General features: G+C 37.9%; 3 protein-coding genes across 3 annotated transcripts; all 3 read right to left on the bottom strand.

The window, feature by feature from the left end:
- Nucleotides 1-2,028: 2,028 nt before the first annotated feature.
- LOC122109210 (olfactory receptor 10J3-like) lies at nucleotides 2,029-2,970 on the bottom strand. Its single transcript, XM_042681463.1, has one exon. It carries the CDS (start codon nucleotides 2,968-2,970, stop codon nucleotides 2,029-2,031), a length of 942 nt encoding a protein of 313 aa, XP_042537397.1.
- A 12,746-nt stretch (nucleotides 2,971-15,716) lies between these two features.
- On the bottom strand, nucleotides 15,717-16,658 carry LOC122109209 (olfactory receptor 10J3-like). Its single transcript, XM_042681462.1, has one exon. It carries the CDS (start codon nucleotides 16,656-16,658, stop codon nucleotides 15,717-15,719), a length of 942 nt encoding a protein of 313 aa, XP_042537396.1.
- Nucleotides 16,659-24,717: 8,059 nt separating this feature from the next.
- LOC122109560 (olfactory receptor 10J4-like) lies at nucleotides 24,718-25,659 on the bottom strand. Its single transcript, XM_042682026.1, has one exon. The coding sequence runs from the start codon at nucleotides 25,657-25,659 to the stop codon at nucleotides 24,718-24,720; it is 942 nt and encodes a 313-aa protein (XP_042537960.1).
- Nucleotides 25,660-27,797: the final 2,138 nt, after the last annotated feature.

Genomic DNA, 27,797 nt, shown 5'->3' with positions numbered 1-27,797 from the left:
AAAAAAAATTAAAATGAGCAACAACTAACCTTCTCTTACTGAGTTTTTTATGGATAAAAATTAATCAGTTGTCTTATGTAAATTACTATCCTGCGCACAGAATTCTTGGGAAACCTAAGAAAGAAACTGAGACACAAGCTTGAATATAGAAGTTTTATTCCAGGGGCTCTCAGTATTACACTAGGGTTTGAGTGAAGAATGCAGATAGAAAACAAACAAAAGGTAATTGAATGAGATGCAGTCCTAGCACAATCCTCAGATCCCTCACATGTCTGGATTTTAAAAAGATCTTTCTGATTGTCTCAAACTCAGGAAATACCCTGAAATAAGCAAATCATTGGGAGGAAAGGGTTCTGAAAAAAGATGAATTGAATGAAAAAAAAAAAAAAGCTTCGTAGCACAAACCTTTCCTGAAGGAGACTCACTGAGAGCTCTGAGCCAAGGTCTCCCAGGACTTGAGGAAAGCATAGGTGCGGCCTGAAGATATAACCAGGCAGTGGACTTCAACACCTACTAAACACACCTTTCAGTAAAGATGTGATTATACTTCATTGAACCATTAAACCTTTATTCAACAGCTCTGAACTGGATTTATAAGAACAGCTAGGGGAAAAAAAAAATCTTGTATTGGTCTTGATCAGCTCTCATTTATGGAAATTTAGACACTAGAGAAAAGTAACCTTTTATTATTTTTTTTTACATGCCAGATTGTCTTTCTTTTCTTTCCTTTTTTAAAAATTTTTCTACAAAGCAGCTAATATTAACCTATGCAGAGATGCGCTGATGACTCTTTTGCCAATGAGAGCTTGCCTCTGCAGTCTTATGCTTAGGGTCAAGCAGATTCTGGCTACTCCACAGCTGTTTGGCTCTGGATATGCTCATGTGCACCCCATGCAGAGCGAAGGACGAAAGAGCATTTCTTGCACCAGAACATCTACTTTGGTTTTCTGTGATGTGCAGACATGAAATGATATTTTGAACTCAGATTTAAAGTTAAAAGGATTCAAGAATATTTGGAAAATTCATGACAGCTGGTTTAGGGTATTCCTGTTGGCAAATGGAGTGTCAGTCTTCTGTCCATTAGTAAGAATTGTAGATGTTGTAATATGTGTAACATTATTGCAGAGAGCTTAGGTGTGACTCACAGAAAGCACTCTACTTTCATTTGACTCCTTCTCGCCTTTATTCTCTTGAATGCTGTGGTAAACATTAAAAAAGAATAGAACTGTTCAGCGTGCTCCCTTTCCAATCTGAGTTTTCTCATATGGGCATCTCAGAACTTTGGGCACGCCTACTCAATGTTCTCACTTGTTGCTTTCCAACATTTCATTCTATACTTCCAGTCGGTGAGAAGATCTATTCATGTCAAGAATGTATTTCCAAGGCTTTGATGATTCTTGGTTGTGGTGTAATTTAGATAGTATCAAAACAAGAAAACAGACAAGCCTTGGACAGAGAGGCATAGAGGACCCTCAGCTACAGCAATGTTTGAAATATTTCCTCTGACACCTCGCCAACAATGAAGAGTTCTTCCTAAAATATCACAACTACTTGGGGAGCACACAGACACATCCTGAATCAAACAATCATTAGTTGTGATGTTTTAGAATTCTATCAGAAGCTGTGAATCACTACGTTTGTATAACTGAAACTATTTTCTTATGTATAGCTTTGTGCCAGTGTGTATCACAGTCCTCAGGGAGTAGTGTAGAGATGCACATACACTCGTGCTTTCTCCTATATATGCCTGTTCATCCTCACTGTGTTAGAAAAGAAAACAGAGAGATGGAACTGCATCAAAAGGATGCTTCTTGTTTTTGAACTCAATTCGTCTAGACTGCATTTCTTGAACACATAATTAAAAGCACCATAGAATCAGCACAAATTAATACAAATATATAAATGATATATGATATAAATATATAACTTTGTATACATGCATATCTATCTGTTTATTTCTGTGTGTGTGTGTGTGTGTGTGTGTGTGTGTGTGTGTGTGTGTGTAAAGGTCTGAACAAACAACCCTGATTAAGGAGAGAGGATTTTTAGCCCCAGAACTCTGCGCATAGCATCTTTGACTTCCTTATTCCTCAGGCTGTAGACAACAGGGTTCAACAGGGGGGTGATGACAGTGTAGGTCACTGAGATGAGTCTGTCCTGCCCCACGGAACTCTGAGACTTAGGCTTGAGGTAGACAATAGAGGCACAGCCATAGTGGATGATGACCACTGTGAGGTGGGAGGCACAGGTGGCAAAGGCCTTCTTCCGCCCCTCAGATGAAGCAATCTTAAGGATGGTGGAGATGATGAGGACATAAGAGATGAACACCAGGCACATGGGCAGAACAAGAACACAGACACTGACAACAAAGTTGATAATCTCATTGACAGTGGTGTCTGTGCAGGACAACTTCAGCAGGGGTCTCACATCACAGAAAAAATGAGAAATGACAAAGCCATCACAAAAGGGCAGGCCAAACACAGAAGTTACTTGGACAATGGCCATGCCCAGGCCAATTCCCAGTGACCCAGATGCCAAGTAGAGACAGGCTGTCTTACCCATGATGACTGAGTATCTTAGGGGGTTGCAGATGGCCACATAGCGATCATATCCCATGGCTGTGAGCAAGAAGCAGTTGTTGATGCCAAAGGTTAGATAGAAGAAGAGCTGGGCGGCACAGCCCTGAAAAGAAATAGTCTGCTGAGGGCTGAGGAGGCCAAAAAGCATCCGTGGAATGATGGTCACAGTGTAGCAGGTCTCAGAGATGGAGAGCATGCTCAGAAAGAAGTACATGGGAGTGTGCAGGTGACGGTCCAAGCGAATAATGGTCACAATAATCACGTTTCCGGACAGGGTCAGCAGGTACAATGTCAGGAACACCACAAAGAAGGTCAACCTGTGGTGCCACTGAAAGTTGGAGAAACCTTCAAAAAGGAACTCAGTCACAAAAGTGGAGTTTGGCTTTGACATGGAGGCAGGTACATGTTTGAAGGGTCTAGGGAAAAAACAAAAGTAGACATGTTATGTGAACCATGAAACAGAGTAGAGTGGATCATACTTTTCATGAAGAGGGTGTTCATTTGAGCAAGGCTCCAGATCCCAGATAATTAATATTCCATTTGTAACTAATACTTCCATTTTCTTTTATGCCCATCCTCTTCTTTGTGACTGTAGAAAGGTTATCTTAAGATGCTGGGGATGAACACACAGATAGAGATGGGAGGCTTATAAGGAATAAGTTGTAAGACATTTGTAAGAACAGCTAAATGACCTCATTTTTATTGATTATAAAGCAAGAATTATCATTTCTAGATTATATTGTACTTCTATATTTACATTTTGAGGTATTTTTAAAAAATGGTTTTCAAAACCTTTCAACATTTGCTATTATTTGATAATACCTTTAAAAAGTAATCCATCCTTACTGTTGAGCATTATCTCCCTGTGGTTTGATTTCCATTTCCTTGAGCATTAGTGATTTTGAGCATCCTATTATATCTTCAAATTGAAATCACAACCTTAAAATGGTGTCTGTATATTCATGTTTATTGAGGCACTGTGTATTATACAAAGATTATGAAAACAACCTAGACATCCGTAGATGAGTGAATAAAGAAAATGTAGTTTACACAGAGAATAGAGAATACATATAACAGAATAATACAACTTTAAAGAATTCTTCCACTTGTAACAACTTGGAGAAAGCTAGAGGCTCTTAGGCTCTACATTACAAAAGAACAAATGCTGCATATATATGTGGTACCTAAAACACTTGCCTGACAAAACAAGCGAGTAACATTTATCAGGATAAAGAACAAGGAAAATAGTGAATCTGCCCTGCTCTTCAGATCTTCAATTCAATTCAAATTCCTCAAGGCCTCAGCAACTTGTGACCTAGTGAGATTTGAAAGGTTTCTGAAACACATCCTCTTTCTACTCTGCAGCAGTATTCAATGCCTACTGTCCTAGAAGTTCCCTGAAACTCAATTCCCGGAACTGTCACCTTCCTAAGATTAGCCCTTACCATTACCTGTTATATTAAAATCCTAGCAAAGAGAGAATTTTCCTTACCTAGTCTTCCCATAGACCCTGTTAGAACTGTGCTATAATATCAAGAAAAATAATTGCATAAGACAATGTCACTAGTAAGTTTATGTTTTTGACTCTTGCCATAGAAAGAGATTTAAGTGGGCCTAGTGCCGTCCCTTCATATTTCTTTGTATGGCAGCAAAGAAAACATGGTTTTGTTTTGTTTTTTCAGATAAAAACAGACAGGTAGGGCTGGGAAGGTGGCTCAATTGTAGAGTTCTTGCCTCTTATGCATGAGGCCCTGGGTTCGATTCCTCAGCACCACATAAGCAGAAAAAGCTGGAAGTGGTGTTATGGCTCAAGTGGTAGTGTGCTAGCCTTGAGCTGAAGAGCTGAGGGGCAGCACCCAGGCCCAGAGTTCAGACCCCACGACCGACAAAAAAAAAAAAAAAAAAACAAAAAAACAAAAACAGACGGGTAATTTGCTTCATTTTCTGTTCATTGTATACTGGGTTAGAGATAGAAAGGAATTTGCTCATCTACTTTTTATCTTGTTCCCAGTTAATCCACCACAGGAGACCCGTGCAGGCAGGTTTAACCTTGTGCCTTACCAGGTTTTACATTACTCCATTTACAGAACTGAGAGTTAATTAAATTGTTTCCCTTCCCTTCAGACTCACCCCAAAGTTAATAGCTGCTGAACTCTCTCCTTTATTCTGTTTTCTTTTCCCTACATACCATTTTAATTTTCAGTGTGTATTAGCACAAGTAGATGCACTAAGAGGCTTCATTGTGAACTTTAACAAACGCATAGAAGGTATTTTTTTTTACCAATTTTCTCCAATTTGGTTAACTTTATCTTACGTTTTCCCCTCATCCTCTTCAAACCCTGCATTCAAACACGGTTTGGGCCTTTCAATATGCTATTTCCACCATACTTAATATACATCTGTATTATTTACCCTGCTGTCAGTCTTTCTTTTCCCCTTCCCTGCACCAAGTGGCATCTTCCCTTCTACAATCGTGTCATACTCTTAATATTTTTAGGATATTTTAGTCACCATGAAAATCAGTTTGAAGATTCTCCAAAAACTAAAATTAGAACTTGGTAAATTAGTAAATCACTAGGTGCTGGTGGCTCACGCCGGTAATCCTAGCTACTCAGGAATCTGAGGATCATGGTACAAAGCTAGCCAGGGCAGGAAAGTCCCCATGAGACTCTTATCTCCAATAAACCACTCAGAAAAATGCTGGAAGTGGCGCTATGGCTTAGGTGATAGAGCACTAACTAGCCTTGAGCAATAAAAGTTCAGAGCACCCAGGCTCTGAGTTCAAGGCCAAAGATCAGAAAAAACAATTGTAAGATTGTAAATCACATACAAAAGAGGTACCTGAACATCCATTATTATGTTAGCACTAAGATATAGAACTAGACTATTATGATTATATTAATGATTATATTAAAAATGTGGTACATATATACAATGGGGAATTTTTCAGCCATAAAGAAGAGTGTAATTATTGTATCCTTTGCAGGAAATGGATAGAACTGTAGAGTATGATGGTCGGTAAGATAAACTGAGAATAAAAGAGTCCTAATTTCATTATTCATTCTACCCACACCCACATCCCTTACCTATCCTTACTCCTATGCCACTAAGATTGGCTCCTAAACCATTTTCCTCATTTCAGTTGGCCATACCCCAGCTCTTTCCTTTGAATGTAGCCATTATGTTCTTTTACACTTTCTGCTTACTGTATAAATTCCTTCAATAGCTCTCCAAAATGTTAAGCACAGTCTTCACACTGATTTAGTAATTGATTATAGTTACACAAGACAAAGACTTCATAAATATTAGATAGGCTAATGCACTGGAAGAATTTCACCTGAACTTTGACATAAAAGAAGTGATTAATATATAAAAATGTCATTAGTTGTTTTCCTTTTTACTTTTCATGAGTGAGTCAGCTTAAATTTGTAAGAGGAAAAGAGTAGGACTGGAAATGAGAGATTTAAGGGAATATTTCTGAATTTGTAAATTTTTGAGTACATTTGTTTACAGATTTTTCAGGTTACCTTCCATGTTTTCATATGGCCTTTTTCATTCTCTTTAAGAACTTTTAGTCATGTGTATGCACTGCTACAATGCTATTCCGACATAGGTACAGATTAAGGAGACACACATTTCAGCTCTGTTTTTAATCCTTATCATGGTACTGCTCAATATTTTACTCCTCCCTTGGGTAAGAAAAATCTCACCTTAGCAGAAATGATATCCAGATCTTTGTTGTATCGTAGTTGATGGCTCGAGTTCTTTTCATGTTACATCACAATTTCATTGTACTTGCATACACAGAAATTCATGGGCATTGTTTACTACACTTCATTACACTCTATTGACAAGAGTACCTGTTCATGTCTGTGGCCTGGAATATCCTTTTTGAAGCATTCCTCCAGAAGATGATCAACTGTAAATTATAAACACTCTGAAATTATTTTTGCCTTCAACACCATGCAGGAATAATTAACTGAGTAACAGTAAAGGGAACAGAATGGAATGGCAGATTTAAACAGTGGTGAGAGCAGGGTTATTCACAGAAGCCTTAGAAAATTAAGTGAAGAAGGAAAGACATAGAGAAAGTAAAGATGGGCAAAATGCACAGCATTCAGATAGTGTCTTTGAATTTGAAATTTGTATTGCCTTTATTTCTTTCAAATAAATGACACATAAAAGAAAGCAAATTAACCAGTCACTGATACCTGTAATCCTAGCTGCTCAGGAAGCTAATATCTGAGGGTCACAGTTCAAAGCCCACCTGGGAAAGAAAACCTGTGAAACTCTAATCTCCAGTTAAGGGAAGAGAAGGAAAGTAAAGGAAAGGGAAAGGGAAGGAAAGGAAGAAAAAAGAAAAGATCTGGCCTTGGCCCATCCTATAAAAATGGACTTTTGATAACTTTCCCTAGAAACAAAAATTTCCTGTTTTTTAATAACTTTAGCTAGTGTTTGATTTATATAGCCCCAAAATTTTACTTAATTTTACCCAGAAAAAGATTTTATCCAGAAAATTAGTTTCATCTACTATTTAATGTGTTCAGTTGTTACAAAGTCTAAGTATTATACTGGAGAAAAGAAAAATGGCAGAAATGGTCTTTGCAATCATGTTTGCAAGCATAGGTTCTTGACCACCTTTCAGGGTCTTTCAAGAATATTATGCCTCTCTTGTTTATATTACACTGTGCATTCATCTGATTTCCAGATTCCTGAATGTCATTTTCTTTCCTATGAGAGACTGCATTTCTTCTACAGATTGTCACACAGTGTGGGATAGTTTACTGTGTACTCTAGTAATACCCCTTCTCCCATTCTTACCCATAAAAGTGACACTCACCAGACAGCTATTTGTTTCTTGTAACTTATAGAGAGTTGAGTTGAAGACTGAGTCATGGATATGCTCCTGAGAGATTCAACTTCTGAAAAAAATAGAGTATAATTGTTTACCTATAAATATAGAATATTTCTAAAAAATTTGAAGAGGCTTGTCATAAAATTATTTAAAACCCACTAGTTACTTCACTTTAAGTCACACTTAAGTTATACTTAAGTCACCATGATATTTTCCTGAACCAGTCCATGGAATTTCTTATTTCAGGGTCACAGAAGTATTCTGAGCAGAGATTTGGAATAGGAATGCTTATGAGTAGGTATCGTTAAACTGGATATGACCCAGAAATCCATATATAATACGTACTACTTAGATAGGAAAGGAATAATGACCATCTCATTCCTCTTGTATCTGGGATCAAAGTGAAGGACAGAAAATATCACAGTAAGTTCCTCCAGATTTTCATCATCCCACCTGCTAACAGAAGCTTTCTTTGTGTCAAAGACCAACTACTGGTTTGGAGATTCTTAATAAGGTACCAAAGTTCTGTCCCAAATATTGGGCATCACGTTCCCAAATAATATTCAATATTCCCAAATGAACAATGGCAGAAGACACAACGTAAATAACATAGTATCTGGAGACCTTGTTACTGAGGAATCTCATTCCCGATCCTGAGAGAACCACTTGGGAGTAGGAGTTGGATAAGCTATTACAAGCAATCTCTGGGGTAAAAGAGCTAGTTTTTCTTCTTAGGGTTGACTTTTGTCCTGCTAGAATCCATACCACGTTTTTGTCCATTTCTCCAATGTCAAAGGAAGGGATTTTAAACACCTTGTGGAATGTGTCTTTATGATTGAGTAGAAGTAACAACCACCATGTAGAGTTTCAGTAAGCATGAACCTCTGCCCTCAGGAACACACAAGGACAATTTTTCCATTCTCTGGTGTTTGAAGTAGTTTTAATTGGCATGGTTGGTGCTAGGGGCACACACCTGTAATCCTAGCTACTCAGGAGACTGAGATCTGAGGATCACAGTTCTAAGCGAGTCCAGGTAGGAAAGTCCATGAGACTCTTATATCTTATATATTATTCAGAAAAAGTTAGAAGTGGTGCTGTGGCTCAAGTGGTAGAGCACTACTAGCCTTGAGCACAAAGAAGTTCAGGGACACCCAGGCCCTGAGTTCAAGCCCCAGCACCAGCAAAAAAAATTGTCATGGCACAATATAGCCAAAGGCAATATACTAATTCCCTGCAATTCCCATCAAAATCCCAATGTCATTTTTTGCATAGAGAAAAGAAATGCCATCTCAAAATTTGTATGGAAGCACAAGCTTTGAATAGACAAGAAATCTTGAGATTATACTATAAAATTACATTAAAAGAAACAGCTTGGTACTGGTACAAAACAGTCTTGAAGACCACTGAAATAGATGAGATGACATAGAAATTACTGCAACTAACTGATTTTTGATGAAACAGTTCAAAATCTATGCTCAAGAAAAGATAGCCTCTTTAATCAATGGTTTGGGGTGAACTGGTTGTCCAAATGCAGAAGACTGAAATTGGACCCTTAAGTCTCACTTTGTATCACTGTCATTCAAAGTGGAACAAAAGCTTTAATTTAAGATTTGAAACTGAGACTTCTATTGGACAGAGTAGGGAAAACACTAGAACTTATGGGTTTGAGAAATAACTTCTGAATAAAATTCTAATAGCTCAATAAATAGAATGCAGGATTGAGAAGTGGAATAACATTTCTGTATAGCAAAAGATGTACTCATTTGACTAAAATGTCAACCAACAGAATGGGGTGGGAATATTTACCAGCCATATATACAACAAAGGACCAAATACCAGAATATATAGGAGCTTAAAAATTAAGCCCTCTCTAGGGCTCCTGGGCACAGGTCAAAACTTTCTAAGTCCAATGCTTGGTAAGAAATGTATGCATTATCCTGCCCATGTAATTGTAACCCCTCTGTACAGTATGTTCTCAAATAAAATAAAATAAAATTAAAAAAAAAACTTTCTAAGTAAAGTTACAGAAACATAACAAACCAAAGAAAGACTTCATAAATGGGATGCATCAAGCTTAAAAGTTTCTTCACAGCAAAGGACATAGACAACAAGCTGAAAAGAAAGTCTACAGAATGGGAAAAATTTTTAGCAGCTAAGTATCAGATGAGGGCCTAATATCCAGAATATACTTAGAGCTCAAAAAATGAAAACTTCAAAAACTAAACCCTAAACAAAACTACAATTCAATTAATAAATAGTCTAATGACTTAAAGAGAAACTTCTTAGAAGTAAAATTGACCAATAGATACATGAAGAAATGCTCAACATCTCCAGCCATAAAGGCAATGCAAATCGAAACAACACTGAGATTCCACCTGACCCCAGTTAGAATGGCCATTATCAAGAAAACAAATAATGACACATGCTGGCAAGGATATGGTCAAAAAGAACTTTAAATACACCGTTGACAGGAATATAAGCTTGTTCAACTACTCTGGAAAGCAGTATGGAGGTTCTTCCAAAAACTAAGCATAGAACTATCTTATAACCTAACAATCCCTCTCTGGGACATTTATCCAATAGATCATAAGCAAGGCTACAGTAAACTAACAGCATAACCATGCTCATGGCAGCACCATTCACCATAGCCAAGATATGGAATGAGCTCAGATACCCCTCAATGGATAAATGAATCAAGAAAATATGGTATATATACACAATTGAATTTTACTCATCTATCAGAAGGAATGGTCTTATACCATTTGTAAGGAAATAGAAAGACTTGGAAAATTATTTAAGTGATATAAGTCAGACCCAGAGAAACAAAGGTTGTATGGTTTTCCTCATTTGTGGCAGATAGAATGTATGTATAAATCTGTAAGTAAATACATTTGGTGGTATGCAAGTGGTTACTAATGAATTAACTGAAATATAGCAGACTATAGGGAAAGCTCAAATAGTATAATTTTTAGAAAGACAAAGTCAAAGCCCAACAAAATAAGAACCAGGAAATGGGTACTTACAAGAGGTGGTAAACAGAAGAAGAGTAGACAAATGAAGAATACAGTCAGCAATCCATTGTATATACCACAAAAGAGATGTAAGGGAAGGGGTGGGTCAAAGGGGATGAGAATGTTGAAGGGGTGAAACTCATCAAGATGCACTGAATCCATTACTTCTTTGTTAGGTAGCACCTCTTTGTACAACTACTTAAAGATAATAAAAAAAATTAAAAAAATTACTCCCCAGAGACTCAATAACCCAATTAATATATGGGCAAAGGATATGAATCAATGCAACAGCGATATTCATGAGACAATATGTTAGAGATAATCTATACAACTTGGGGGGATTGGGGGAGGGAAAGAGGAGAAAAATGAGGGAGGGCATAACAAGTTTGACAAGAAATGTACTTACTACCTTACTGTAACCCCTCTGTACATCACCTTAACAGAAAAGAAAGAAAACAGACACTTCACAGAGGAAGAAGTACAAATGGCCAATAACACATGAGGAAATGCTCAACATCCTTAGCCATAAAGGAAATACAAATGAAAACAACACTGAGAGTCCATCTCACTCTAGTTAGAATAGCCAGAGTCAAGAATAGGCACATCAACCAATTTTGGCAAGGAAAGAGGAAACCTAAATGACAGTTAGTAGTAATATGAATTACTGCAATCACTAGGTAACTCAGAATGGAATTTTTCAAAGAATTAAAAATAGAACTAACTCCCTTATGATTCAATGATACCAGTTTTAGAAGTTTACCTGAAATACTGCAAGTCCAGACACAATAAAAGTTACCTGAAATCCTATGTACACAAAGTACTATTCACTATAGCCAACTTATTTTGCTAACAGCTCAGAGGCTTTATAAATGTTAATTAATAGACAGTTTAACTAAATAAATGTTAGGAAACGGAAACAACATGTCTTGACTCTGTCTGTGTGTGTGTGCAAGTGCACGTGTGCGTGTGTGTGTGTGTGTGTGTGTGTGTGTGTGTAAGCTAATGGGAAAAGGTTGGGGCAGGATGAATGGAAAGAGAAATGTCAGGTGAATACAGTCACAAACTCCAATGTAAACACATGAAAATGGAGCTAGGAAGCTTGATAACATGGGTGGGGAATTGAATAGGGGTGGCGTGTGAAGGATGTGGAAGGGAGTAATTCTAATCAGGATATGTTGTGTACATGAATGGCTATACTCAATTGCTACCTTCTTGTGAAATTTTTTGAAAAACCAAGTTTATCAGTTCTGTTGCTGAATTCTGGTGCATGAACTTTTATGGTTTTAATTTGATCTATCCTCTGGTCACCTCATATCTATATGAGTTTTACTTCTCTTTGGAGTTTTACTTCTCTTTGGTCCCAGCTTTCAGCCTTGCCAAATCATCATGCTTAAATGGACTCTATCTCATTTTCCATATCTAAAACAGATTTAAATATGTATCTATAGCCTAAAAATATGTATGAGTTTGTCACTCGATTAACAGCTACTAACTAGCTGCAGGATTGGATTCAGTTACTTGCCAGGCTCTGAGATTCTATTCATTTTTTTTTATGAATAGACTAAAAAGAGGTTGAACAAGTTGGTCTCTGGGCTCCCTTCAGGGCAGATAGGGGTCACTTAATACTCTGTGAGTCACAGAGAGGTCATACTTATCCAGGCACAGAAGCTCAGTGGTCTTCCCTCAAGCAGTGGAAGCACCTGCTGTATTTCATGCTGCACACACTATTCACTGCCTTTGGTGTGCTCTTCTGTATATCTAAATTCCAAGTTTGTTTTTTGCCTTTGCTTTTTTCCTCTTTGTTTCTTGATAGTCATTCATATTCTATTCCAGATAGAACGTGGGACAAACAAATAGGACCCCAATATGCTGTGGATCTTCAGGATTGCCATTCATAAAGACATCTTTACTAGAATATGTATGTATATACATAATATTTTCTGCCTATGCCAGAGAAGGAGTATATTATAAAGACAATGAAAAAAAGTAATCCTTGATCCACTCATGTAGCCTCATCTGACACCTTTGATTTATCTGTAGACCTATAATTCTGGTTGAGGCTTGAATACTAAGCAACTTGGCTCTTCCATATTAGCCACTACAAGTGCTTATGAGTTCCCATGAGTTAGTGATGGGTTATCTGAAAATCAAGACAGATGCTACTTACCTGTGTCCAATGAAAGGCACAAATGCTACTTGCTGCCTCCAGGAGACTCGGGACAAAGATTGACCTAGTAAACATGTTTGGAGACTGAGTCATAAAGAGGGCTATGCTTAATCCCTCTTTTCATTCCGTAGTAATTGATGAGCTCTAGACCACCCCTGTAACACTACAAGTGAAGCTTCCTGTTGTGCAAAGAAGATTTACCTGCACCATGGTTCCTTAAATACTCCAGCCCCAGCAAGTGGAGCTCTCTTTTGTCCTGAGGTTATTTGTCCTGGTCTACACAGTGATTTACCGAGTCCATATTTCCTGTAGTGCCTCATCAACCTCCAAAGCGTTCCCAGGCAAACCTTTCATCGCACACATGTTTCCTCAAACACTATTATTTTAAAAAGTATTTTCCTTTTTCTTTCTTGAAAATTGGAAAAACAGAGGCCAACTCTCAGTCTCTGCAGTATAGTAGCATTGGATGGCACTGGTGTGAAACTACTCATGCACAAGCTTCAGAAGACAAACAAACAAAAGACCTCTTGCCTTAAGGGGTTAAACTAGTGGTAGAAAACTTGCTTATCCTGTGCAAAGTTTGGGTTCCGTGTCAAGTACTAGAAAAGAAATAAATCCACAATACCAGAAAGAAAGTTTTTTTAATGAATTCTGAGAAAATAAACTTTTAAGATTTTTAATCAGTTCTTTAAAAAAAGAACCTGTTCCTCACAACTAAATTGAGTCACCCTAAGTATAGCTTAATAAAGCTAACGGTGAAGGCATTACATTCTTACACAGAATATATAATAAACATGTAATCAATTGTCTTGTCAATTATTGCTTTATACATAATGTTCTCCAACTGTACAGACAGGGAACTCAAGAAAGGGACTGAGACATAGACTTGAGCACAGAAATATTATGGAAGGCTTTCAGCATTACACGTGGGCATGAAGAAGGAAGCATGTGGGGAAACCAACTGAAATGAGACGCAGTCACAGTACATTCTTAGATGCCTCACATGAGAGATATGGCCCTCAGAGCTCTTCATATATGTCTCCAGACAGGAAATGCACTGAAAAAAACAAATCACTGGCAGCAAACTTTCCTAGAAAAGACAGCATGAAAGTGAAGAAAACAGCTACATTAGAAAGAATTCCTGAAGAAGACTCACTGAGACCCCTGGCTCTCCTAGCCCCTGGGGTAGACATGTATAGATCCTGAAAAGGCAATATGGAAGTAGATAATACCTACCAAACTCATCTGCAGAGAGGACATGGCATTTCATTGAACTATCAGGCATTTGTTTATTCAACATCTTTGAAGTGGAGTCAAAGGACTTGCTGAGGAAAATACTCTTGAGTTGTGTTTTGACCATCCTCACAGACATGGATTGACACTATCATTTCTTGAAATCTACAGGCTTACATTTCTGAAGATCTAGAACTTTAAACAAAGCTATCTTTTAATCTGGATCATAGTTCACATGCCATTGACCACCCCCCGTTTTCCCCAAAGCAGCTTGTGTTAATTTACATAGTGATGATTTGATGACACTTTCACGATGATGTCATGCCCCTACAAGGCCATGCTATGCGATCAAGTGGGTTTTGGATGCCATATGTAATTTTTGATGCAGAATGTGCCTGAATGTTCCTTAGAGTGGTGGATGGATGACAATGACAATCATCCCTTGCACCGGACATCTACTTCCACCTTCTATGTGGGGCAGACATGAAATGCTGTTTTGAATGGAGATTTAAAGAAACTTCTGGCTGGGTGCCAGTGGCTCACGCCTGTTATCCTAGTTACTCAGGAGGCTGAGATCTGAGTATCACAGTTCAAAGCCAGCCCGGACAGGAAAGTCCATGAGATTCTTATCTCCAATAAACCACCAGAAAACTGCAAGTGGTGCTATGGCTCAAGTGGTAGAGCACTCACTTTGAACTTTAGAGCTGAGAGACAGCACCCAGGCCAAGAGTTCAAGCCCCATGACCGACAAAAAAAAAAGAGAAACTTCTGAAAATTAACCACAACAGTCTTCTTTTGTTCGTTAATAAGCATTATAAAACTTGAATTTATAAGGCTTATGTATGTATTATTTCAGAGAGCTTAGGTCTACCCTCAAAAGGTGCTCTGCTTTTCCTTGGCCTGTTCTGGCCTTTATCCATTTTAATGCTGGAGTGTAATTTTTTAAAAATTCAACTTTTCAGCCCATTATCTTTCAGTTTGAGTTTTCTGAATTGAACATCTCAGAATTGGGGATGACTCAACTGAATCTCAGGTGTAGCGGATGCTTATTGTTTTTCAAACATTTGATTCCATACTTCCAGACAGGGAAGAAGTATCCACCCAGAGACATATTTCAAATATTTTGATTTCTTGGTCATGGTGCAATTTTGACAAGTATCAAAACAAGAACATGAGAAAGCCTGGAGAAGAGAGGCATATGTACGTCTTTACTGAATAGAATGGTTGCAAATTTGACACCCTCAACAACAATAAAGATTTCTACCTCAGAAGTATTCAAAGTTATTCATTATGATGGTTCCATAACCCTATTGGAATGTGTGTGTGCCATCATATCTGTTTAAAAACTTAAAAGTAGGCCGGGAAGGTGGCTCAGTGGTAGAGCGCTTGTCTTGCATGCATGAGGCCCTGGGTTCGATTCCTCAGCACCACATAAGCAAAAAGAAAAAAGCTGGAAGTAGCGCAGTGGCTCAAATGGTAGAGTGCTAGCCTTGAGCTGAAGAGCTGAGGGACAGCACCCAGGCCCAGAGTTCAGGCCCCACAACCGGACCCAAAAAAAAAAAACAAACTTAAAAGTATTCTCACATAGGTCACATAATTATGTACATACCTAAAAGTATTCCCAAAATGTGTGTAGTTTTGTGCAAGTTTGTATGTGTGTATTTGAAAATAATTATCCACTGCCTTCAGTGCATGCCTATCCATTTTCTCATTGCTCCAGAGAAGTAGAATTATTCCAAAAGGAAGATTCTTGTTTTACAATCATTTAAACCAGCCTTCTTTTCTCAAAGTTGTAATTAAAGGTACCATAGAATTCACGAGTTCAATATATATCTAGAAACTCATTAAAATCACTGAATAAACAACCCTGATTAAGGAGAGAGGATTTTTAGCCCCAGGACTCTGCGCAGAGCATCTTTGACTTCCTTATTCCTCAGGCTGTAGACAACAGGGTTCAGCAGGGGGGTGATGACAGTGTAGGTCACTGAGATGAGTCTGTCCTGCCCCACGGAACTCTGAGACTTAGGCTTGAGGTAGACAATAGAGGCACAGCCATAGTGGATGATGACCACTGTGAGGTGGGAGGCACAGGTGGCAAAGGTCTTCTTCCGCCCCTCAGATGAAGCAATCTTAAGGATGGTGGAGATGATGAGGACATAAGAGATGAACACCAGGCACATGGGCAGAACAAGAACACAGACACTGATAACCAAAGTGATAATCTCATTGACAGTGGTGTCTGTGCAGGACAACTTCAGCAGGGGTCTCACATCACAGAAAAAATGAGAAATGACAAAGCCATCACAAAAGGGCAGGCCAAACACAGAAGTTACCTGGACAGTCGCTATGCCCAGGCCAATTCCCAGTGACCCAGATGCCAAGTAGAGACAGGCTGTCTTACCCATGATGACTGAGTATCTTAGGGGGTTGCAGATGGCCACATAGCGATCATATCCCATGGCTGTGAGCAAGAAGCAGTTGTTAGCACCAAACATTAGATAGAAGAAGAGCTGGGCAGCACAGCCCTGAAAAGAAATAGTCTGCTGAGGGCTGAGGAGGCCAAAAAGCATCCGTGGAATGATGGTCACAGTGTAGCAGGTCTCAGAGATGGAGAGCATGCTCAGAAAGAAGTACATGGGAGTGTGCAGGTGACGGTCCAAGCGAATAATGGTCACAATAATCACGTTTCCGGACAGGGTCAGCAGGTACAATGTCAGGAACACCACAAAGAAGGTCAACCTGTGGTGCCACTGAAAGTTGGAAAAACCTTCAAAGAGGAACTCAGTCAGGAAAGTGGAGTTGGGCTTTGACATTGTAGCAGGGATATGTTTGATGAATCTGGAAAAAGGGAGAAAAAATAACAGGGGTGCTACGTGAACCATGAAACAGGGTAGAATGGACCATTCCTTTAATTAAGTTTGTATTCATCCAAACAAAATTTCCAGACTCCAGGAACATCAGTGGCCAGCTGTTGATCATTTACTTAGTAGTCTTCTTTTTTGCCCATTCACTTTTTGGTACAGTAAACAAATTACCTTAAGATCTTTAGGACTGAGATGGAGATGAGAGAAAATGTAGAAAAAAGTTGAAAGAAATTGTGGAAATTGCTACCTTTGTTTCAAGTATTGATTATAAGACAAGAAACTGTAATTTCTAGATAACATTGTAGTTGTACCATTACATTTTTTAAGATATCTTAAAAGCAGTGCTCCAAACCTTCCAACATTTGTAAAATGTAAACTTTCATAAGAATAATGTCCATTGACTGTTGAGAGTTATTCCCTGTTGTTTCAATTGGCATTTCCCTGAGAAATAGTATTATTGAGCATCCTATACCATTCCTGAATTTAAGTCAGAATCTCAACACTTTGAGATTCATATTTGGCACTATGCCTTTGATCCTCTTCAACACATCTTAAATTAGTACCTGAAAGAATGACTAAACAATGACCTAATAAAAGAGAATAGATGTCTAGGCTGATATCCTTTCTACTCTACAACACTAGTCAATGCCCGTTGTCGTACATGTTCTCTCCTATCTAGTTCCTGGAATCATAGTTATCCCTGCCCAGTACCCCATCATCCACTGCCATCTTGAAAGACTAGAAAAGAGAGCACGTCTCTTGTCGATTCTTCTCATGGATCATGTCGGGATTTTCCTCTAATATCATGCAAAATAATTAGTTAAGGCAGTATGGCTGTTAAGCTTATCTATTTGACTCCTGCCACAGAAAGGAAGAGTCTGCATTGAACCTGATGATGTCTTTCAAGAAGGCTCCGAGTTTTTTCTCATGTGACAGCAAAGAGAAAATTTATTTTCTCAAAAAAGACCATTTGTGTAGTTTACTTCATTTCTACATTCTATGCTGGGTTAATGGTAGGAAGAAGTTGGTTCCTTATTGTCTTACTCCAGTGAACTTGTCTTGAAGGCCTCTTCTAGGCTAATTTAACCTTGTATCTTAGCTAGGTTTCCACCATTACCTCCACTTACAAATCTGAGAATCAATGGAATATCTTTCTTTTCCTTTCTGTATATTTCAAAGGAAGTGTCTCCTCCAACACCTTTCCTTTTTCTGATGTTCATGTTACCTTTTGCAGTTTTAGAACAAATAATTGTGAAAAAGAGGATTCATTGTTGTTTATAACATAAATCATGTGCTTTCATCAAATTACCTCCATTTGTGTTATTCTTTCTTAAGGTCTCTTCCTCCTTTCAACTTTCTTTTTTTTTATTGTGAAAATACTGTACAGAAGGGTTACAATTACATGGGCAAGATAATGAGTACATTTGTTATCAAGTTGTAGCCTCCTTCTTTGTTTCCCCTTCCTATCCCTTCCCATGGTCTCCCCACCCCCTAACCCAATCCTCCTACCCCCTGCCCCCCACCAAAGTTGTAAAGTTCGTTTTTTGGCATAACGACTTGTACATCTCATTGTTGCAATGGGTCTACCTGTATCCCTATTTAAACGATTTGATTTTCCCTTCCCCTCCACAAATTATACCAACATCAAATACAGTGAAAGCAGAGGTTATAACGTGGGGGAGGGACATACAAAGCAACAAAGAAATAATCTTATAAATGTATTAGAAACAATCACATGAAAGAAAAAAAGTTTTTGAATACATATCTTGGTATTCATTTAATCAGGTTTTTATAACTTCCATTTACTACTTTCATACATGTACAGTATATGTCTATAATATCCAACTTCCAGTAATTCTCTATTTTCTCTTTCCCCACCAAGTGGTTTCTTCCCCCAAAATAGTCTGTCTTTTACAAACATGCCATACTGTTACAGTTTTTGGAACTAGATTCCACATTTGATTCACTATCAAAGTCCATATTATGGTTCTCAAGAAAACTGAAAATAGGGGCTGGGAAGGTGGCTCAGTGGTAGAGTGCTTGCCTTGCATGCATAAGGCCCTGGGTTCAATTCCTCAACACCACATAAGCAGAAAAAGCCAGAAGTGGCGCTGTGGCTCAAGTGGTAGAGCCCTAGCCTTGAGCTGAAGAGCTGAGGGACAGTGCCCAGGCCCAGAGTTCAGGCCCCACAACTGACCAAAAAAGAAAAAGTTAAAAAAAAAGAAAACTGAAAATAGACCTACCATATGATCCTGCTGTGTGACTCTTGGATATATCCAAAAAAAATTCACATACAAGAGAGATACACCTATGATTGTAATAACACTATTCACACTTTTCATGATATGGAATCAGACTCATTGTCTAGCCATCAATAATTAGAAAACAAAATATTCTGCAATGAGGAAATATTCAACCATAAAGAAAGGTGAAAATTATTAAGTTATTTGTAGAACTGGAGATCATGATTCTTGGTGAGATAAGCCAAGCTCGAAAAAAAATGAATCCTATTTTCTTTATACATTTACCAGCACCCAAATTCCATACCCAACAACACCCCTCTGCTACTGTGATTGCCTTCTAATTACTTTTCCTCATTTCAGTTGGCCATGTCCTATGATTTCCTTTCGAATGTTATCATATGTTCTCCTGAAATATCTCTTTGCCGAGCACTGCTTCATAAATTTCCTCACTGCTTCTCTAAGCATGCTACTTTCATACATGTACAGTATTTCTAAAGAGGTTTTGGTAGTATGTTAAATTGTCATGAAGATCAATGGTATAATACATTTGAAATATATGACCTGAACCATGATACACAGGAAGTACTTAATGAATAATGTATTTATTAGTTGTTACTCTTTTTCAGTTTTCATGAATCAGTCAGTTTCAATTTGTCATAGAAGAGTTGGATTGAAGATGGGCAATTCAAGGAAACAATCTTGGATTTGTAAATAATCTTTTGAATACTGAAACTTGACTTTGGGTTTTGCCATTCCTCTCCACGTTCTCATATGATCTTTAAGAACTTTAAACTAAGTGATTGATGCATGTGCATCAATCAGATTGTACTCTGTTGCAATTTGATCCTAATCCTAATCCTTATCATGGTAATGCTCCACATTTTCTGCTTCCTTGCATCAGAAGAGCAAACCTAATTACTATAGCTAGGAGAACTGTGAAGTAATGTCCAGATCCCTTGCTGTGTATAGCTGATAGCTGGAGCCCCCTAATGTCAAATCATAGTTTCATTGCCCTTACATACACTGAAATTAAAACACATGGTTTTAAAAACTTAACTCCATTCTATTGACCAGAAGACCTATCTGTTTATATTTCTCATCCAGACTGTCAGTCAGCAGAATATTATAAGCACCCTAAGAAATGTTTTGCCTGGACCACCAGGTGGAAAATTCTAAGAGAATAACCAGTAAAGGGTGAAAAGTGGATTGACACATCCAAATAAGTGCCAAGAACAGGTTTGTTCATGTAGATTCTGGGAAACCAAGGTAAGAAGGAAAAGGCAAGAGAAAAACAACAGAGAATCTAAAGACCAACAAAAAGCAAAAACCATCACATGATTTTTAATTTCGAAGTTTTTATTGTCTTTATGTTCATTCCAATAAATGGCCCACAAAGCAAAACATGATCTGTCCTTGGCCTAATCCTAAATGAATGTACTAATTATGCTTTTCCCTAGAAACAGAAAATAACCATGTTACTTCCTAATTTTTTTACTTACACTATATTTTGGGTTATTTAACTCAAAAATTTATAGAATTTTATTTAGAAAACCTATTTTTCATGAAAATCAGTTTCTTCTGCTGTTTAATGTGTTCAGTAGTTACAATGTGTTAGTACTGTGCCAGTTCTAGGGAGAGAAAAATGGTAGAGATGGTCTTTGTACACATGGTTCTTGTATTCCTTAACAGACTTTAGTAGAGACCCAATTAAAGGCTGTTTAAGCATTTTATATCCCTTGATTTTATATTATACAACTCAATTACCTAGTTTTCCAGATTCTTCTTTTCCTTCACTTTACTGGAACTCTTGTAAATTAGGAACATGATGTTTCACTATTCAATTAATGAAATCACATCACCAGCATAATTTAATGTCACAATGCAATATGATGGTTTTCCAGATTCTTAAAGGTCATATTCTTTTGATGAGAGAATATATTCTTCTTCTTTAAAAGACTCTCACTGGCTATGCAATAGCTGATAGTATGTTCTAGTAAGCTCTCCTGTCCTGATATATAAAAAAGTGATATCATGTTTCCTGTATCTTATGAAAAGTTGAGCAGAAGCTTGGGTCTTACATACTACCCTAGACATTTGGCTGCATATATTAGATAGTTAACTAATAGTTATGTTGCCAAGGCCCATAAAATTATTAAAACCAAACACTTCATTTTAGATCACGTTATAGAACACTGATATTTTCCTAAACAGTTCATGACTTTTCTTCTTTCAGGTCACTAAATTTCTTAAGTAAGCTATGGTTTATTAGCAGTTACCTAGTCAAGACACTATCCAGAATGTCATGCATTAAACTTACTGTTTAGATGGAAAGGGAATAATGACTATCTCATTTCTGTGACTGAAATCAAATTGAAGGATAGAAACTGCATAATTCTTCTGATTTTCATCATCTACCTTCTGAAAGAAACTTGTGAGTCACAGAGCTCTCACTGGGAGTCGGGTATTCTTCTTAATAAGGTAACAAACTTCTGTTCAAAATGCTAGTCACCTGTTTTCCAATGCTATTTACTATTCCCAAATGATTAATGGAAGAAGACACAATCTAAACAGCAAAGTGCCTGGGGACCTCGTTACTGAAGCAGCTCCTTTGCCAATCCTGAGTGTAACATTTGCGAGTAGGAGTTGTCTAAGTTATTAGAAACAATCTCTGGGGTACAAAGGTGAATTTTCCCTCTTAAGGTTAGCTTTGGTTTTGCTAAGATCCATAATGCTTTTTGTTCACTTCTCCAGGGTCCAGGGAAGGAAGTATAAGACCTTGTGGCATGTGTCTTCTTGTGTGGAAAATTCCAAGGAGCAATTCTCAAGTGGGGCTTCAGTATGTGTGAATCTCTGCTATTATGGACACACAAGAACAACCAATGCTCTGATGCTTTAAATAAAAAGTCTCGTAACATAATATTGCCAAAGACAGTTTACAAATTTAATGAAAGGTCTATTAAAAACCCAATGTCATTCTTGGCAGAGATTTAAAAAATTCCTATAAGCTGGGTGCTGGTGGCTCATGCCTGTAATCCTAAGATATTCAGGAGGCTAAGACTGAGGATCACAGTTCAAAGCCAGCCCTGGCAGGAAAGTCCATGAAACTCTTATCTCCAATAAACCACCAGAAAAACGGGAAGTGACACTGTAGCTCAAGTGATAGAGTACTAGCCTTGAGCTGAAATGCTGCGGGACAGCACTCAGGCCCAGAGTTCAAGCCCCATGACCACCACCACCAACAACAGCATCCTATAATTTGTTGGGGTTTTTTTGTTTGTTTGTTTGTTTTGGGTCCGGTTGTGGGGCCTGAACTCTGGGCCTGGGCGCTGTCCCTCAGCTCTTCAGCTCAAAGCTAGCGCTCTACCACTTGAACCACTGTGCCACTTCCGGCTTTTTTCTTTTTGCTTATGTGGTGCTGAGGAATTGAACCCAGGGCCTCATGCATGCAAGGCAAGTGCTCTACCACTGAGCCACATTCCCAGCCCAACATCCTATAATTTGTATGGAAAGGCACAAGGTCTCAAATAGCAAAGCAATCTTGAGGAAAAAAAAAATGCTGAAATGTCACATTTTCAGACTTCAGATTATACTATAAAACTACAATAACAGAAACAAGTTGGAACTGGCACTAAACAGACTCAAAGACTGTCAGAACAGACTAAAAGACCCATAAATAAATCCACACTACTGCAGCCAACTAACTTTTGACAAATACAAATTCAAGAAAACATAGCCTCTTTGACAAATGGATCTGGGAGAATTGGATGTGCAGATAACTAAAGTTGGACCCCTTGCTCACCCTTCACCCAATATCATTTCAAAATTTTAATTTGTAACATTACACTTTGAGACTTCTACTTGACAGTAAAACCATAATCTTCCTATGTTGGATATCATGAACTGTTTAAAAAAACGAAGGGAAACAAAGAAAAAAGGAAATAACACTTCATAGATTCTGAGGAAAAAAGAATACAAACTTTTATTTTTAAACAGTCCTATAAAGATAAAATTGCAGTTGGTATAATTTGTGGAGGGGAAGGGAAAAACAAATCGTTTAAATAGGGATACAGGTGGACCCATTGCAACAATGAGATGTACAAGTTGGTTATGTTGAAAAACGAACTTTACAACTTTGGGGTGGGGGGGAAGGATCGGGTGGGGGGGTGAAGGTGGGATGGGAAGGGGAAACAAAGGAAGAGGCAACAATGCTTGATAAGAAATGTACTCATTACCTTGCCCATATAATTGTAACTCCTCTGTATGGTATTTTCACAATAAAAGAAAAAGATAAAATTGCAATGAATTGAGTCACTGTAACAAGAGCTTAATAAACCTGATTTAATTTTTTTTTTTTTTGATGCAGGTCCTTGGGCTTGAGCTCAGGGCCTGGGCATTGTCCCTGAACTTGTTGCTCAAAGCTAGCACTCTACCACTTAAGCAATAACTCATTTCTGGCTTTTTGGTTGTTATCTGGAGATAAGAAGCTCACAAACATTACTGCACAAATGTTACTACTCAGGCTTGTTTTAAACCTCAATCTCCATATTTCAGCCTCCCGAGTAGCTAGGCATGAGCCACTAGCACCTGGTGCCATCACATGCTAGTTTCTTTCATTTGTTTTCTTTTCCTTTTTCTCAAACTAACCTATGTTAACTTACATGAAAGTAATATGAAAACACTTTCATAGATGATATCTGCCTTTTCAGGGTCATGCCATAAATCTGGTAGATTCTGTATGTGATACAAACTTCCTGGCTCAGTGTGAATGAGTGTTCCCAGATGTAGGGCAAGATGAGAAAGAGGATTCTTCCTTGAACCAGAAACCTACTTTCACCTTTTATAAAGTACAGCCATGAAATTTCATTTTGAACTAGATAAAGAGTTAAAAGGATCCATGAAACTTCTGAAAATTAACCATGGCAGGCTTAGGAATTTCATGTTACAGTCACAAGTAAATCTTCAATCTTCTGTTCATTAAAACATATCATGAAAGTTGAATGTAAAACATTTATGTATATAATGTCATTTCAGAGAGCTTAGGTCACTTCTACAAAAAGCATTCTACTTTAACTTAGCTCATTCTATTCTATCCTCTTTAATGCTTTGTTGTCTTTTTTAAAAATTCAACTTATTAATATCTTTATTTTTCAGTCTTAGTTTTCTCATCTGAGCCTCTCAGACCTGAGTACAGCTCTATGCCATGTTTTATGCAAATTTGATTCCATATTTTAGTCAGGCAGAGAACATATATTCATTTATAACATGGTCTTCCACTAATGTTTTGACAATTTCTTGAATGTAATGCAGACTTGGCATTTATCGAAACAGGAGCACAATAAAAGCTGGGATAGGGAAACATATGTAGCCCCTCACTTACTGCAACAATAAAGAGTTCATCTTGACCTGTGCTCGAACTATTTGTTATGGTATTTTACAACACTTTCGGATTTTTGTGACACTAACTTGTTATAAATCATTAACACTATTCTCAGCAATTATGTAGTTTTGTGCCATTATGTCTGAGTGCACTTGGGGAGGAGTAGTAGAAAGACACACCCTTGTCCATTGCCTAATTCTACATCTGCTTATTTCTCACTGGTGTAGAGCAGAACCCAGAGAAATATGAATATTCCAAGAGGAAACTTTATTTTCATACTCAATTCATCAAGTTTGCTTTTTTTGATCTCATAATTGAAGGCAACATAAAATTAACATAACTTGTATAAATATATGTACAAACTGAAGGCCCAAATAAACAGTCCTGGTTATGATGAGAGATATTTTAGCCCTAGGACTCTGCACATAGCATCTCTGACCTCCTTATTCCTCAGGCTGTAGACAAGAGGGTTCAGCAGGGGGGTGATGACAGTGTAGGTCACTGAGATGAGTCTGTCCTGCTCCATGGAACTCTCAGACTCAGGCTTGAGGTAAACAAAAGAGGCACAGACATAGTGGATGATGAACACTGTGAGGTGGGAGGCACAGGTGGCAAAGGTCTTCTTCCGCCCCTCAGCTGAAGCAATCTTAAGGATGGTGGAGATGATGAGGACATAGGAGATGAACACCAGGCACATGGGCAGAACAAGAGCACAGAGACTGAAAACAACATTGATAATTTCATTAATAGTGGTATCTGTGCAGGACAGTTTCAGCATGGGTCTCACATCACAAAAGAAGTGGGGGATGACAAATTTATCACAGAATGACAATCTAAACATATATGTTACATGAACAGTGGCTATGATCAGGCCAATCCCAAGTGATCCAAATTGTATATGGGTGCAAGTTGCTTTGCTCATAATGACAGAATATCTTAGGGGTTTACAAATGGCCACATAGCGATCATATCCCATGGCTGTGAGCAAGAAGCAGTTGTTAGCACCAAACATTAGATAGAAGAAGAGCTGGGCGCCACAGCCCTGAAAAGAAATAGTCTGCTGAGGATTGAGGAGGCCAAAAAGCATCCGTGGAATGATGGTCACAGTGTAGCCGGTCTCAGAGATGGAGAGCATGCTCAGAAAGAAGTACATGGGAGTGTGCAGGTGACGGTCCAAGCGAATAATGGTCACAATAATCATGTTTCCGGACAGATTCAGCAAGTACAATGTCAGGAACACTACAAAGAAGGTCAACCTGTGGTGCCACTGAAAGTTGGAGAAACCTTCAAAGAGGAACTCAGTCACAAACGTGGAGTTTGGCTTTGACATTGAGGCAGGTGTAGGTTTTAAGGAAAAGAAAACATAGTTGTGCTGTGCGAACCATGAGACTGATCAGGGTGGACCATGCCTTTACTGTTGTTCCCATGCAGAACAAGTCCTCAGACTTCAATAATATCACTGTTCAGTTGATCAGTTGCTCCATCTTCCTTTTTGCCCACTCCCTTCTTTGGTACTGTGAAGAAGTTTCTTTAGAATGCCTAGAATTAAAGGCAGAGACTGAGGTGAGAAGGAAAGTAGAGAGAAATTGAAAGAAAATTGTGGAAAAAGCACTTGATTTCAGGTTATTGATTATATAGCAAGAAATTAAGATTGATATCTTGGGGGCTGGGGATGTAGCTTAGTGGTAGAGTGCTTGCCTAGCATGCATGAAGCCCTGGGTTTGATTCCTCCATACCACATAAACAGAAAAGGCCAGGAATAGCATTATGGCTCAAGTGGTAGAGTGCTAGACTTGAGCAAAAGAAGCTCAGGGACAGTGCTCAGGCCCTGAGTTCAAGCCCAGGACTAGCAAAAATGATCAATACCTTTTATCTCTGTGTTTAAATTTTTAAGCTATGTTTAAAAATGAGATTCTAATCCTTCCAAAGTGTAACATCCCTGGTAACATATATATGTATCCATACACACACACACACACACACACACACACACACACACACACATATATATATATGTATATTTAAATAACATTCCTCCTGTTGAGAAGGCACCTCCTTGTTTTGATTTGCATTTTCCTGGAAATTTACTGATTTTAGAGCATCTTATTTCATTTCTGAATTATACTCACTACCTGAAGGTAGTATCTCTATCTGCATGTTTTTAAAGTTGTTTTTAATATTATTATAAAGGTGATGTTCGGAGGGGTTATAGTTTCATAAGTCAGATGAAGAGGACATTTTTTGGACAATATCACTCTTTCCCTTTCCCTCCTGTTCCCACTCACAAGTTGTTTCTTTCATTTTTACCATAGATTCTAGTGAGTGCTGCTGCTACGTTTGTTCACTCTTTGTCCCTCCATTTCTGTGCCCCTATACCCTACCCAAGACAGATAAACAAATAAACAATACAAAAAAGAAATAAAAACATCAAAGGAACAAAACCTCATTTCCATTTCATGCAGTTCATTTTGATAATGTGTGTGTATCAAGGCATTATTTACTATGGAAAGCTTATGAAAACATGGCCAGATAGGTAAATGAAATGTGGTTCCTACAGAGGATTGAATAATAGATGTTCTGTTTGACAGCTTTAAAGAAAGGAATTCTTACATTTATAAAACATAGACAAACCTAATAAGTAGTAATATTAATTAATAAAGTACAAATATTGTATGATTTCACTAACATGAGGTACCTGAAATGGTCAAGTGACAAAACAAATAAGTGGCATTGACCATTGGAGAGAACAAAGAAAATTGAGTATTGTAATTCAAGTGCTGTAAAGTTTTCATTCTTCAGCAGGAATTAGTTTTTCATCTCTTCTGTGCAACATACTAATGCCTATAGTCAACAATACTGTATTTAAATTTAAAATTTTTAGAGATAGTTGATTTCTTGTTAACTGTCTTACTACAAAAGAAAACAAAATACCAAGGAACATAAGGAAACACTTGAAGGTGGTAGATCTTCCTTTACCTTTATTTTTGTGATCGTTACATGATAGAATGTATATACAAAATGTATTTAGTTCATTGGGTATCAATTATCTTTCCCCCCAACTGCTAAATAGGTCAAGAAATAACCACTTGGCAATTGGAAAGATGGTTAGGTAGAGATGGAAAGGTTAGATAGAGATAGGTTATATATCAAGTGTCCAACTATTTACATCCTCTCCAATGCATCTTCAGTTGGTACCACAAGGACTCAGACTGATACCTGTTTTGTCCTGTTAGTCTTCAATCCCCAATGCCAGCAATGTTTAGTTTGAAATCTCCTGTCATACTGAAAGCCTAGAAAAGCATAATCTTCTTGTAGACTCTGTCAGAACTAACCTCTGATATCGTGAAAAAATAATTGCATATTAGTATAAATATTAAACTTCTCTTGACTCCTGCAATTGAATTGCGTCTGCTGATGTTCCTTCAAGTAGGCCACAGTCTTTCCTATTGTGAAAACAAAGACAAAACT

Source organism: Dipodomys spectabilis, unplaced genomic scaffold (genome assembly GCF_019054845.1).
Source record: "Dipodomys spectabilis isolate Male_0828 unplaced genomic scaffold, ASM1905484v1 ptg000069l, whole genome shotgun sequence".
Taxonomy (NCBI): Eukaryota; Metazoa; Chordata; class Mammalia; order Rodentia; family Heteromyidae; genus Dipodomys; species Dipodomys spectabilis.
Note: the sequence above shows the minus strand (reverse complement) of the source record. Positions and strands in the feature narration are given on the sequence as shown.

Excerpts from the sequence above, each read along its gene's own strand:
- LOC122109210 (XM_042681463.1), bottom strand. The coding sequence starts at position 2,970 with ATGTCAAAGCCAAACTCCACTTTTGTGACTGAGTTCCTTTTTGAAGGT.
- LOC122109209 (XM_042681462.1), bottom strand. The coding sequence starts at position 16,658 with ATGTCAAAGCCCAACTCCACTTTCCTGACTGAGTTCCTCTTTGAAGGT.
- LOC122109560 (XM_042682026.1), bottom strand. The coding sequence starts at position 25,659 with ATGTCAAAGCCAAACTCCACGTTTGTGACTGAGTTCCTCTTTGAAGGT.